The following is a 12,505-nucleotide window of genomic DNA, read 5'->3' as shown; positions in this document are numbered from 1 at the left end:
TCCTGCTCCCAGTACTTTTTATGCATTTTGTGTTGACGGCTTTAAAATGCAAGTAGGTAGTGTTTGGTGCCTCTGGCCATATGCAAACCCAGACTGTACCGAGATTTAATAACTCTTCAGGCAAAGTTTTAAGTACAGAAAACACAGGTGTTACAAGAAACTAAGCCACAGAAGGATATTTGGGAGTAGTTTAGCAAAGAGACAAGAAAAAACAAGCCAGGTGCCAGACACATACCCACAAAATCAACTGGGAAATAGCGCAAGAGGGAGAAAAATGTGACCAGTCTCCCTTTGGGGACAATCATAGAAGGGTTTGGGTTGGAAGCGACCTTAAAGATCATTTAGTTCCAACCCCCCTGCCATGGGCAGGGACACCTTCTACTAGACCAGGTTGCTCACAGCCCTGTCTAACCTGGCCTTGAACACTTCCAGACATGGGGCATCCACAAGTTCTCTGTGCAACCTGTTCCACTGTCTCACCACTCTCATTGTGAAAAATGTTTTCCTTCTAGCTAATCTTATTCTACCCTCTTTCAGTTTAAAGCCTTTACCCCTTGTCCTTTCACTACATACCCTTGTAAAAAGTCCCTCTCCAGCTTTCCTGTAGGCCCCTGTCAGTTACTGGAAGGCTGCAATAAGGTCTCCCTGGAGCCTTCTCTTCTCCAGGATTAACAACCCCAACTCGCTCAGCCTGTCCTCACAGGAGAGGTGCTCCATCCCTCCGATCATTTTGGTGGCCCTCCTCTGGACCTGCTCCAACAGGTCCATGTCTTCCCTGTGCTGAGGGCTCCAGAGCTGGACGCAGGACTCCAGGTGGGGTCTCAGCAGAGCGCAGTAGAGGGGCAGAATCCCCTCCCTCGACCTGCTGGCCACGCTGCTTTGGATGCAGCCCAGGATACGCTTGGCCTTCTGGGCTGCGAGTGCACATTGCTGGCTCATGTCCAGCGCCCCCAAGTCCTTCCCAGCAGGTCTGCTCTCAATCCCTTCATCCCCCAGCCTGTATTGATACCGGGGGTTGCCCCAACCCAGGTGCAGGACCCTGTACTTGGCCTTGTTGAACCTTATGCAGTTCACATGGGCCCATTCCTCAAGCTCATCCAGGTCCCTCTGGATGGCATCCCTTCCCTCCAGGATGTTGACTGCACCACACAGCTTGGTGTCGTTGGCAAACTTGCTGAGGGTGCACTTGATCCCACCATCCCTTGTCGCTGACAAAGATGTTAAACAGCACCGGTCCCAATACCGACCTCTGAGGAATGCCACTTGTCACTGGTCTCCACTTGAACATCAAGCCGTTGACCACAACTCTTTAAATCCAACCATCCAGCCAATTCTTTATCTACTGATTGGTCCATCTGTCAAATCCATGTTTCTCCAATTTAGAGACAAGGATGTCATGTGGGACAGTGTAAAATACTTTGCACAAGTCCATGTAGATGATGTCAGTCACTCTTCCTTTATCCACCAAAGTTGTTATGCAATCGTAGAAGGCCACCAAATTTGTCAGGCATGATTTGCCCTTAGTGAAGCCATGTTGGCTGTCACCAACCACCTTCTTATTGTCCACATGCCTTCGCATAGTTTCCAGGAGGATATGCTGCATGATCTTGCTGGGCACAGAGGCGAGACTGACTGGCCTGTAGTTCCCTGGGTCTTCCTTTTTTCCCTTTTTCCCTTTTTAAAGATGGGGGTTATGTTTCCCCTTTTCTAATTGGTGGGAACTTCACTGAAATAGCTTACTGTTATTATTTACTCCCTTCTGCATCACAGCTCAAGTTGTAACCCTACAGCTGACATCCATGTGTCTTTATTACATGAGGAAATCTAATTAGTAATCATTTTATTTAACTGATTTGATTAATATTAAATTGGAATTCTTTGGCAGAAAAAATAAAACGCAATTCTCCTGGGTGGCATTTAACCATCACAATAATTTTTGCTCTTTCTGCAGTCCCATGCCCCAGTCACTAGAAAGTTCCTAATTTCTGAAATAAAATTGATGAAATCCTACAAAGAACAGGACTGCTTCACTCCCGAGTCCAATGCTACAGTGTAGTAAAAAATAAACAGCAGATCATCATGAATTTAAATGCTGTATCATAATGCACAGGCTTAACAGGACTGAAGTAGGATTGCCTTGATCCTGTTTATTTTGGCATTTCCTAGATTCTGATTTCTTCAGAATTTGAAACTTCAATGAGAGTTTAATGGAAATTCTGTGGAAGCTTAATTTTACCCTCTGTGATACAGAACAGTATATTGGGAGGGTCGCTGGTCTTTTGAAAAGAAGAGTAGTCTGGTTGAGTATTCTACTAATAGAATAACAACTTTTCCTTTCACACTTCATCTCACAGCTGGAGGAAACTCATGCCCCCCATCTAGGTACAAGGAAGCACAACTACCAAAATGACATGGAGAAAAACAATAAAAAATCCACAGAAGTAAAAAAGGAGTTGTCTGATTACACTACTGTCAAAAATCTCCAAATTCCTAGATGCAATCTCTGCCTCTCTTGCATAAACATGCCAAATAGTTTCTAGTTTGTTTTCAATCTAAAAGGGAGTGAGTAACAAAGCAGCTATTATAAGCTTTACCTCATCATAAAGCTTAAGATTCAACATCAACATAGGAAACGGTCCCTCTGAAGATCATTCTTCTGTTACTACTTTCTAAACATAATAGTTTAATACTGCAAGAATTTTTTAAAATACTTCTTATAGCTACTAGAAATACAGGATACAATAATGTGTCGATCTGATGGATTCCGCTGACGTGTCTTTTCCAATTGAGATAATTGCTTAGCTTCTCGGTTCTTTGCTGTTAAAGTTGCTTTAAGATCATCCTGGAAATAAAATGTTTTAGACAGGTTTGAAATAGATCTAGAATAACACAAAATGCACTTTTCTTCATACATGCATCACCTAGAAAACATGAACAAAACTTCTGCTTTAAACAAAAACAGATTTTACTGTTCTTACCCTGTTAAATGATCCCCTGAAAGAGAAGTCAGTGAGGACCAAGGAGTTTAGTACCTTGCACAACTCTCTGTAGCACAAACTATAATTTAAAATATGGGGGGGAGGGGAGGGGCGGGGAAGAGAAAGATATTTACAGCTTTTCATGGAAAGTACAGTAGATGGTCAAAATCTGAGATCCCCAAAGCAGTAAGAAGACAGGCCCATTCCGGGCTTAGTAATGGAATAAAGATGGCACTGAGAAAGAAAAAGTGGCATCAAAGAAATCAGTAAGAAAAAACCAAAACAGGCAGCAGTCACTACCAATCAGAATATATGAAGAACACAAAACTGCTACACAGACCTTAAGGTGCCATAGAAAATCCACAGCTGAAAGGGTTAAACTGCATATTTATATATGCAGTTAGTAAGGTGTTTTAAATACATTTGGAATAAAATACATCCTAGTAATTATGTAGCTGGAGAAGATGAAAATTATTCATCTAGAAAAGGCAGAAACTGTTGATAAGTATTTTTGCTCCTCATTTCCGAAGAAGTAGGATGTACTTCCAGGAAGATCTGTGACAGTTTAAGAATGTTTACATACCACTCTCAAATTCTTGTTCATGCTATAAAACTGTGTTTTGCAAACAGTTTGGCATACATGGAATTTAAAATTGTCAATGACATATTTATCACTCCATTGACCTTGGTATGAGAAATGATATTAATTTTGATGGCTCTAATTTAAAGGAGCAGTACCTTAGAACAAGGAGAACTACAGCCAAAAGGAATCAGTCTAACAAAATCTGAGGCAGGAGGTGGGCATACATTTCAAACAGTCATTTCCTCTAAAAAGACCAGTTCCCATCTACCAATCCAGAACAAAGTGGATTAAAGCTGTTAAAAATATAATCTCACGAAGCTGTCTGTGCTCCTTCCCTGGATTTCAGAATTTTAATGTGGTTGTAGGTCTCCTTCACCTAGAAAGACATGCAACCAAGAATGTGTCTCTTTCAAAAAGTTCTGTGATACTGTGACTAGATTAGGAAAGGCAGGCAAGAAACCAGCATGGCTGAGTTGAGACCTGCTGGGCAAACTAAAGGGCAAGAAGGAAATGCACAGGCAGTGGAAGCAGGGATGGGTATCTCGGGATGAGTACCGGGACGCTGCCCTGTAGGGGGGCGTTGTGTAGGGATGGGGCCAGGAAGGCCAAGGCACAGCTGGAGTTGAACTTGGCAAGGGATGCAAAGAATAATAAGGGCTTCTACAGGTATGTCATCCAGAAAATGAAGGTCAAAGAAAGCATACCCTCAATAAGCAAGACTGGCAACAATGGATGAGGAGAAGGCTGAGGTACTCAATGACTTCTTTGCCTCAGTCTCCACTGGCAGTGCCTGTTCCCACACCTCTCAAAGGGATGTACTGCAAGACAGGGACTGGAGGTACAAAGTCCCTCCCACTGTAAAAGATCAGGTTCGAGACCACCTGAGGAACCTGAACATGGACAAGTGGGACCTGACGAGATGCATCCCAGAGTCCTGAGGGAACTGGCTGATGTAGTTGCCAAGACACGCTCCATGATATCTGAAAAGTCCTGGCAGTCAGGCAAAGTCCCTGGAGACTGGAGAAAGGGAAACATTGCACCCATTTTTAAAAAAGGTAGCAAGAAGGACGCTGGGAACTACCAACCTCTCAGCCTCACCTCTGTGCCTGGGAAGAGCATGGAACAGATCCTCCTAGGTGGTCTGCAAAGGCACGCAGAGGACAGGGAGGCAATTTGAGACAGCCAGCATGGCTTCAGCAAGGGCAAATCCTGCCTGACCAACCTAGTGGCCTTCTAGGATGGAATAACCACATCAGTGGACAAGGGAAGAGCTACCGATGTTGTCTATCTGAATTTCTGTAAGGCCTTTGACACAGTCCCCACAACATCCTTCTCTCTAAATTGGAGAGAGAAGGATTTCATGGGTGGACTATTGGGTAGATAAGGAATTGGATAGATGGTGGCACGTAGAGGGTAGTGGTCAATGCCTCAATGTCCAGATGGATGATGAGCGGTGTCCCTCTGGGGTCTGTGTTGGGACCAGTACTCTTTAATATCTTCATCAATGACATAATGGGACCAAGTGCACGGTCAGCAAGTTTGCACATGACACCAAGCTGTGTGGTGCGGTTGACATGCCTGAGGGATGGCATGCCATCCAGAGGGACCTGGACAAGCTCAAGGACCGGGCCCACGTGAACCTCATGAGGTTCAACAAGGCCAAGTGCAGGGTCCTGCACCTGGGTTGGGGCAACCCCCGGTATCAATACAGGCTGGGGGATGAAGGGATCAAGAGCAGACCTGCAGAGAAGGACTTGGGGTACTGGGGGATGAGAAGCTAGACATGAGCCAGCAATGTGCACTCATAGCCCAGAAGGCCAAGCGTATCCTGGGCTGCATCCAAAGAAGCGTGGCCAGCAGGTCAAGGGAGGGGATTCTGCCCCTCTACTGTGCTCTAGCGAGACCCTACCTGGAGTCCTGCATCCAGCTCTGGAGCCCTCAGCACAGGAAAGACATGGACCTGTTGGAGCAGGTCCAGAGGAGGCCACCAAAATGATCAGAGGGATGGAGCACCTCTCCTGTGAGGATAGGCTGAGCAAGTTGGGGTTGTTAATCCTGGAGAAGAGAAGGCTCCAGGGAGACCTTATTGCAGCCTTCCCATACTTAAAGGGGGCCTATAAGAAAGATGGAGATAGAGTTTTTAGCAGGGCCTGTTGCAATAGGACAAGGGGCAATCGTTTTAAATTAAAAGATTTCAACTAGATATAAGGAAGAAATTTTTCCCAGCGAGGGTGGTGAAACACTGGCACAGGTTGCCCAGAGAGGTGGTAGCTGCCCCATCCCTGGAAACATTCCAGGTCAGATTGGATGGGGCTCTGAGCAACCTGATCTAGTTGAAGATGTCCCTGCTGATTGCAGGGGGGTTGGACTAGATGACCTTTAAAGGACCCTTCCAACCCAAACTATTCTATGATTCTGTGATCACCAGTCAATGACAAGTACAAGTGTGCCACTTTTCAGAGTGCTCTGTTTCTTCAATAATGACTCTCTGCATGAGGTCAGGATCAAAACACAGCTTCCATCCCTACTGTCTGTATGTCATTGTGTATATCATCTTTAGGGACACAGAGCTAGTTTCTGATAATAAAAACAACTGCATCTTTAGCCCATCAAAACTAATTTTGCTGCTCTTCTTTCAAAAGGGAATTACACCACCTTTAAGGCCATCTAAAAGACTGCTTTCTCCTGTCTGAAAACCATGTGGCTGCAAGAAAAGGAAGAATAGAAAAAAAGATTTTTATTGCTTAACATTTTAAATTTAAAGTTAAAGGTAGAGAAAGAGAAGAGAAAAACATACTTATTTTTGCCATAGAACAAAGCAGCTTTGTATCTAACAGTCACAGCTACATGCTTAGTGTTATTTATTGACTAAGTCCTGTTAACAGCACAAACGTTCTAGGCCCATTTAAAACAGTCAATTAGATTTAACGCTGTGGCTGAAAGGGTTCTGACTTTTATGCAGAATATGCTTGAGACTGCTAAGGAAACCACTAGAGTTGCCATTATAAAATTCAGTATTTTCTTTATAGCACATAATGACTTTGGCAATACCTACAGGGACTGCACTGTTCCCTTCTCTACCTCTGTTCTCTGTAGCAACACAGGCAATCAAACATCATTCTCTGCTAGCCAAAGCCTGACAAAGATTTAGTGCTACTGTGGCTATAGTGGTGGCGCTATATATAAGTTTTGGATGAAAAATGGGTTTTACTAGCATCTAAATACCTTCATCCAGAAAAAAACAGAGCATCACAGAGCTCTTTAATCTCAGTGGAACATATAATAAGAACAAAGATTAGGTGAGGTCTTTCTACTAACCGGTAACTACCAGAAACAGTCCTACATTCCCCTCCACTGTCTTCAGACCAAGATTTGATACGGTTTTGGAAAATATGCTTGAATGACACCCAAGGAAAAATGGAATGGAATAGCCAGTGAGATAAAGGACAGATACAGAGAATATAAAATTATTCATAGTCTCTCTGGCTTTAAACTATGAATTCATGTCACACTTAAGAACTCTGGTCAGCCATCTAATTTCAAACACACAGAAGTACAGCTACAGTCCATCCACCAGACAATATGCTGGCAGATCCTCATCACTGTACTGTTACCTGCTTTAGTCACTGAAGTTATTAAAGCAAACCAATCCTTTCTTCTGCGGGTGGATCACCTTGGTTTTATGATGTCCTGTTTTATGCGAAGAAAAGGAACCAGGAACAGAGTTGCCAAAAAGCAGAAATGTGAAGATTCATATACAGAACAGTGAAACAGAAAGAAACCCTGAAATCCTACATTTAAGCTGCATTACAGGACAAGAATATTATACTAGCTTCCACTGAAGCTGCCAAATCCTGCTCCAGAGTGCTACTCAGCATAATAAACCAGGACATGTGAATAAAACAACTTTATTGCATTAGCAGTTAAACGACAGCACTATTCTGACTGACCTCGGCCTCTTTAAAGCATTTAGTATCACAGGACATTGATGTCTTGCCCCACAGAAATAGCAACAGTTCTTTTAGATACAGCACAAAAATAGTTTGTGTACACTCTGGAACAGATCCAATAAGTAGCAGCGGGAACATCCCCTTTATAAAAAGTGCTACAATGACATATTCTGCCTGGTTTTACTTAATCAGCTAATGTAGTTAGAGGTAAAGCAGTCCTACAACTAGCACCCTGTGCTAGCTTTACATGAGTGACAAAAAATTTACTTTTCCACTCAAAATGTCCCAGTGTTTAGAGATGATAGCTGAAGATCAAACAGTTGAAGTTTTAACCAAGGTTTATGGTAATGGGCAGGGTAAAAAAAAAAAAAAAAATTAATGGCCTACATCTTTAGTGATGTCTTAGTCCAAAGGTACATTGATAAAATAGTTAATTCCACCTACAGTTTAAGAATACTCTTGTACTCCTCAGTGTAGCTAAGATAAACATTATGTAATGCTTTCTGGCATTCTGAAAGGCAAAGACAACAGGAAATGCCATTCACTGTTGCAAGGAATGACCTGGCTTCCGTTGCTTCTATACTCACCGTTACTGGCCATCAGTGGCAATGCACCTCAAGATACCTTCAATGCTTCAGAAGCCCGAAGCACTGCTGTCATGCTCTGTGCCTCCTCAGCAACGCTACTGCCACAAACACATGACACTTGTCCTCCACCCTCAATATTTATATCCTATAGAATACTCAGTTTTAGATCTCACAAACTGGGTTTCAGAGTGACTATTAAGATACCAAATTCTATGATCCAGGCTCTATAGTCTAGAACCCTGCTAAGGACTACCACATATAGTACCACTCAAGTGCAGAATGCGTTTCCTTCATAACTGTTTCTTTAACAACCAAGTGAAATAGCTGTGCAGTAAGTTCCAAACACTGTACTCGGTTCTTCACTGTACTGAAAAGATTCAAGAACAAAAACATGAAAAATGCTAGTTTGAGATGCAATGCCATAATGTACTCAAACTAACCATGATGAACACACTGTAAGATTTTTGTATGTTAAATACTATCAAATAGCGATCATTTTACCTTTTGATTTGTATAGATTATGATATATACATGAATTACAGATTTGAGTTTATAGGATGAAGATATCCTCTATGTAGTATATAAGTATTATGAACAACTACTTTCCTCCTATAAACTAGTATCTGCTCATTACAATTTACTTGCTCAACTTTTCGGGAACATTTCAAATCCCTATATACAGTGTTTCCAGAGTATAGTGAATGAAGAGAACTCAGTTTTTTGTGTATCTTCAGGGCATCCTGATGACTTTGCAGGACAGAGAGGGATTCAGGCCATTACCTATCTGTCAGTTTCAAAAACTTTCTTCTACATTATGAACTTCAGTGTAGAATGCAATTCATGCAATTCTAAGTTGGAAAAGCTGTTAAAGGCAGCTTATAGATGACTAAGAGCCAAAAGCATTACATATAATTTACCTTTTAGAACTCTACATAAATACCAACAACAACAATCATAATGACATTATTTATAACGAAAAACATCCTGAATTTCCACTATCCAGGAAGTTTCACACTATCCACAATGCCTTTTTTTAGCATTTGCTTGGCTCCAAGAGTCTGAACATCCTTGTCTTCACCTCAAAGCTTTTTCCTCCAACATTGTATAGAGTAATACATCTGAATTGAAGCTATGTAATTTAGTTAGACTGATTATTGCAATATGAAAAATCAGAACCACTCCCCCCTGTAAAGTAGAAGTTTCCAACTGAGTGGCCAGAACACCAAAATGTACCTTGTGAGAAAACAGACGTTTAACCTACCCTTTTAAGTTTCACTATGGTCCCGTAACTTTTCAGAGGTTCAACAACCTTGGCTTCAAGCCTGTCAACCTACAAAGGAAAACACAAGGTCACTAAAATCAGCTGCATCTGTGGTGTGCAGAAACAGGAAACAATTCATTTACTAGTGACTCATTAGGAATTTAGTCCATATATGCTGAAAATATAATGGGATGGAGGTTTTAAAAAATATTGCAAAACCCAGAGTCAATTAAATTAATCAGTAAGTCATTTATATTTTGAGAAGCTCAAGCTCATTTCTAGTGGAATTCCTTTTTCTTCATTGGCAATACATCAGGATAAATAAAACATGGAGATTCTAACAACTGAGTACTAAATACATCAAACACTGCATCTTGGAGATCCATAGCTTTCTATCTAAAGTTAAAGATCAATGTATTTGCTCTACACTTGTTGATAGATTATGGACTAAGCTGTCTTTGCTATCAAACATATGAAATGCAACACATCTGTTCTTAAAAATAAAGAACATAAAGTACAGAAAATAATAAAAATATCAACAACAGCGTGTGCAAAATGCATGAATGCTTTCACAGATGAGTGCACCTGAATTTTTGTTTCAATTCTAGTTAGAAAAACAGCTACATATGGTTAGACAGGCAATTGGGTAAGACCTGCCTGCTTGTCAAAATCGACAATACTGCCTGAGTCACCGCAGCATAAGCTGCCGCTGACTTTGGACCAGTCAGTCATCTGGCCCATCGCTGTTATGTCCAAATTAGGACAAGGTGCATACCTCTACCAGGAAGGGACAGACATTATACTCCCCTCTAAACTGGCAGTTCCCAGTCAGCCAAAATCTATGCCAACTGAGCAAGCATTTTTTCCTTCACTACACTCTGCCTGTACACTGTCAAACAATTTCCCTTAAACTACCAATAGAATAGAATGGAATAGAGCAGTAAGGCTCTAAATGAAGCACATGATATAGATATACCAAAAAAACTGACCATCTTGCTTTACTTACCCTTCCACATGTTGTGGAAGTACCTCACACCTCAGCAGTTACATATCTTGCACTGCAGCTGAAGACCAGAAATTGATAACCCTTATAAGCTAATTTTGTCTTGCTCACATTGTCAATATATATGAAAAATGTTAATTAGCCTGATGCCCAAAAGAAATAAAGCTGAGATGATCTATTTGGCTTTCATGATCAAAGGAGAACTTGATTTAAAGGCTAAAAGCTTCTCTTTTCCTTTGCTGCTTTTGCCTTTTCTCCTTCAAAGGGCAGTGGTGGTTTGGGGACAGGCATGGTAGGAGAATGTAGGTAGGCCAAATACCAGTTTTTAAAAACATACTTAAAAATTGAAAGAAGCAAACCTCAAGTTGTTACATAGGTACCTCGAAATTACAGATTCATAGTTTAAAGGTGAAAACAGACCGAGAGATCACAAAGGTTCACATACACATTTGGCCATAATATAAATGTACCCTATTAACAGAGGGATAAATTGCTGTTACATCAATTGAAGCATAAGGACCTATGTGTGGCTCCGCTGGAGCCTGATGCATAACAGCTTATGAAAAAAAATAAAAACTGCACTATCCACACCCTTGGATTTCTTACTACTCCTTAAAAATCTGGCCTTAAATACACTGTTAAAGATCCATGTGTATTTCTTGTTTTTCAAACCCTCTACTTAGTATACTCACTAGATACCTCATAGATCAACTTCTTTCAAAAGGTTTTCTTTTTCTACTTTGTTAATATAGAAAGATGACTTGCAATGCTTCTTTTTTTAATTAAAAAAGTCATATCTGAAAACATCAAGAATGTCAACTACTCTTGTCTCTTTTTTAAATTATAATGATTCTTAGCTTTTCAAAATTATAAATGGGAATTTTCTCCGCCCTACTGAAAGATATGTAGATATCTTCAGTAGGGCATAGAAAGTATTGATACATATCTATCTATGAAGATAGATGTGTATTAAATCTCAGCATTTGGAATTCTGGACGATAAGTTACAGTTTGACTGACCCCGCACATAGATGTGTAAGTGGCATAAATACCTTTCTTTATGCTCTCACTTTATCTAGCAGAAATGACTACAGTGTCACGTGTGGTCCAAATCAAGTTTGTACTTTTACTGTTGAATTAGAGGCTTACGAAATCTAAGGTGGTCCCCGACAGCACCTCAGAGGGGCTGTCAATGCCCCATGAAGGATTCCAGTTAGTATTCTCTTCCATACTGCTTCTGATAACAGACTCAGCAAAACGAAAATGACTGGTTTTACCTCAGCTGCTGCTAGACAACTCAAGTCACAAAATTAAAAGAACACATTATCAACCATAAATCATAATCCAAGACTTGTCCTGTCTCAGATTCTGGGAGTGCTTGTGTGGATAGTTTCACTGACTTCAGTAGGACTAATCACAGGCAGTTTTCACTAAAGTTATTAGCAGAGTAAATCATGAATGCTTTGGCAGCCTATCCTGCTCTGCCACTAATATATTTTGAAGTGTTTTGTCCTATGTTTCTCTCGTGATTGTAGAGTATATCTTTTCCCTTTTAACTGCAGATAAGTAACTGAAAAGTTCAGATGGCAACACAACACATACAGCTTTAATTTTGTACCTCTGCCTGGCGATAATCCTGAAGTCTGGAAAATTCATCTGCAAAGTTTTTCAGTCCAACTTTTAAGTTTGGTGTCTCTGTGGCTGCATATGCATATATTTCATTTACTAGAAGATCTGCTTTGTCTCGTAGTCTGGCAGTTTTACGTACATATCCAGCAAATATTTGGCACAATTCACCAAAATGTTTTTCCACATTTGAAACAGCATCTTGTATTTGTCTAGTTTGATTGTCCCTGGATACCAAAGAAAACATAAGTGAAAAATAAGAAGAGTACAAATGTTTACAACACATGCAGAAGAAAAACTATATAATTGTACTATTAATAATTTATACATGATTTAGACATCTCATTTCAGGGCAAAACAGAAATCTATTCTTAAAAAGATACTGCTGTTACAGTCTGATGTAATATGTGCCTGTTTATGAACGAATAACAAAAAAACAAGGCAGGGTTTATACTTAACAATAAATAGATCCAATAGAGAAAAAAGCAAGTCACAAAAATCGACTCAAGCTTTCCTCC

General features: G+C 40.7%; 1 protein-coding gene across 1 annotated transcript in view; it reads right to left on the bottom strand.

Moving 5' to 3' along the window:
• FAM92A1 (family with sequence similarity 92, member A1) overlaps positions 1-12,234 on the bottom strand; it is a 22,579-nt gene extending 10,345 nt beyond the window's left edge. Inside the window, exons 1-3 of the mRNA XM_010292262.1 lie at positions 11,980-12,234; positions 9,360-9,428; positions 2,741-2,842 (exon numbers count right to left, since the gene is read on the bottom strand). Of these exons, the coding sequence (XP_010290564.1) occupies positions 2,741-2,842; positions 9,360-9,428; positions 11,980-12,234 (426 nt within the window). The remainder of the gene's footprint in view (positions 1-2,740; positions 2,843-9,359; positions 9,429-11,979) is intronic.
• Positions 12,235-12,505: the final 271 nt, after the last annotated feature.

The sequence above is a fragment of the Phaethon lepturus genome, unplaced genomic scaffold, assembly GCF_000687285.1.
Source record: "Phaethon lepturus isolate BGI_N335 unplaced genomic scaffold, ASM68728v1 scaffold17298, whole genome shotgun sequence".
In the NCBI taxonomy this organism is placed as follows: Eukaryota; Metazoa; Chordata; class Aves; order Phaethontiformes; family Phaethontidae; genus Phaethon; species Phaethon lepturus.
This window is presented reverse-complemented; position numbering and strand designations above follow the sequence as displayed.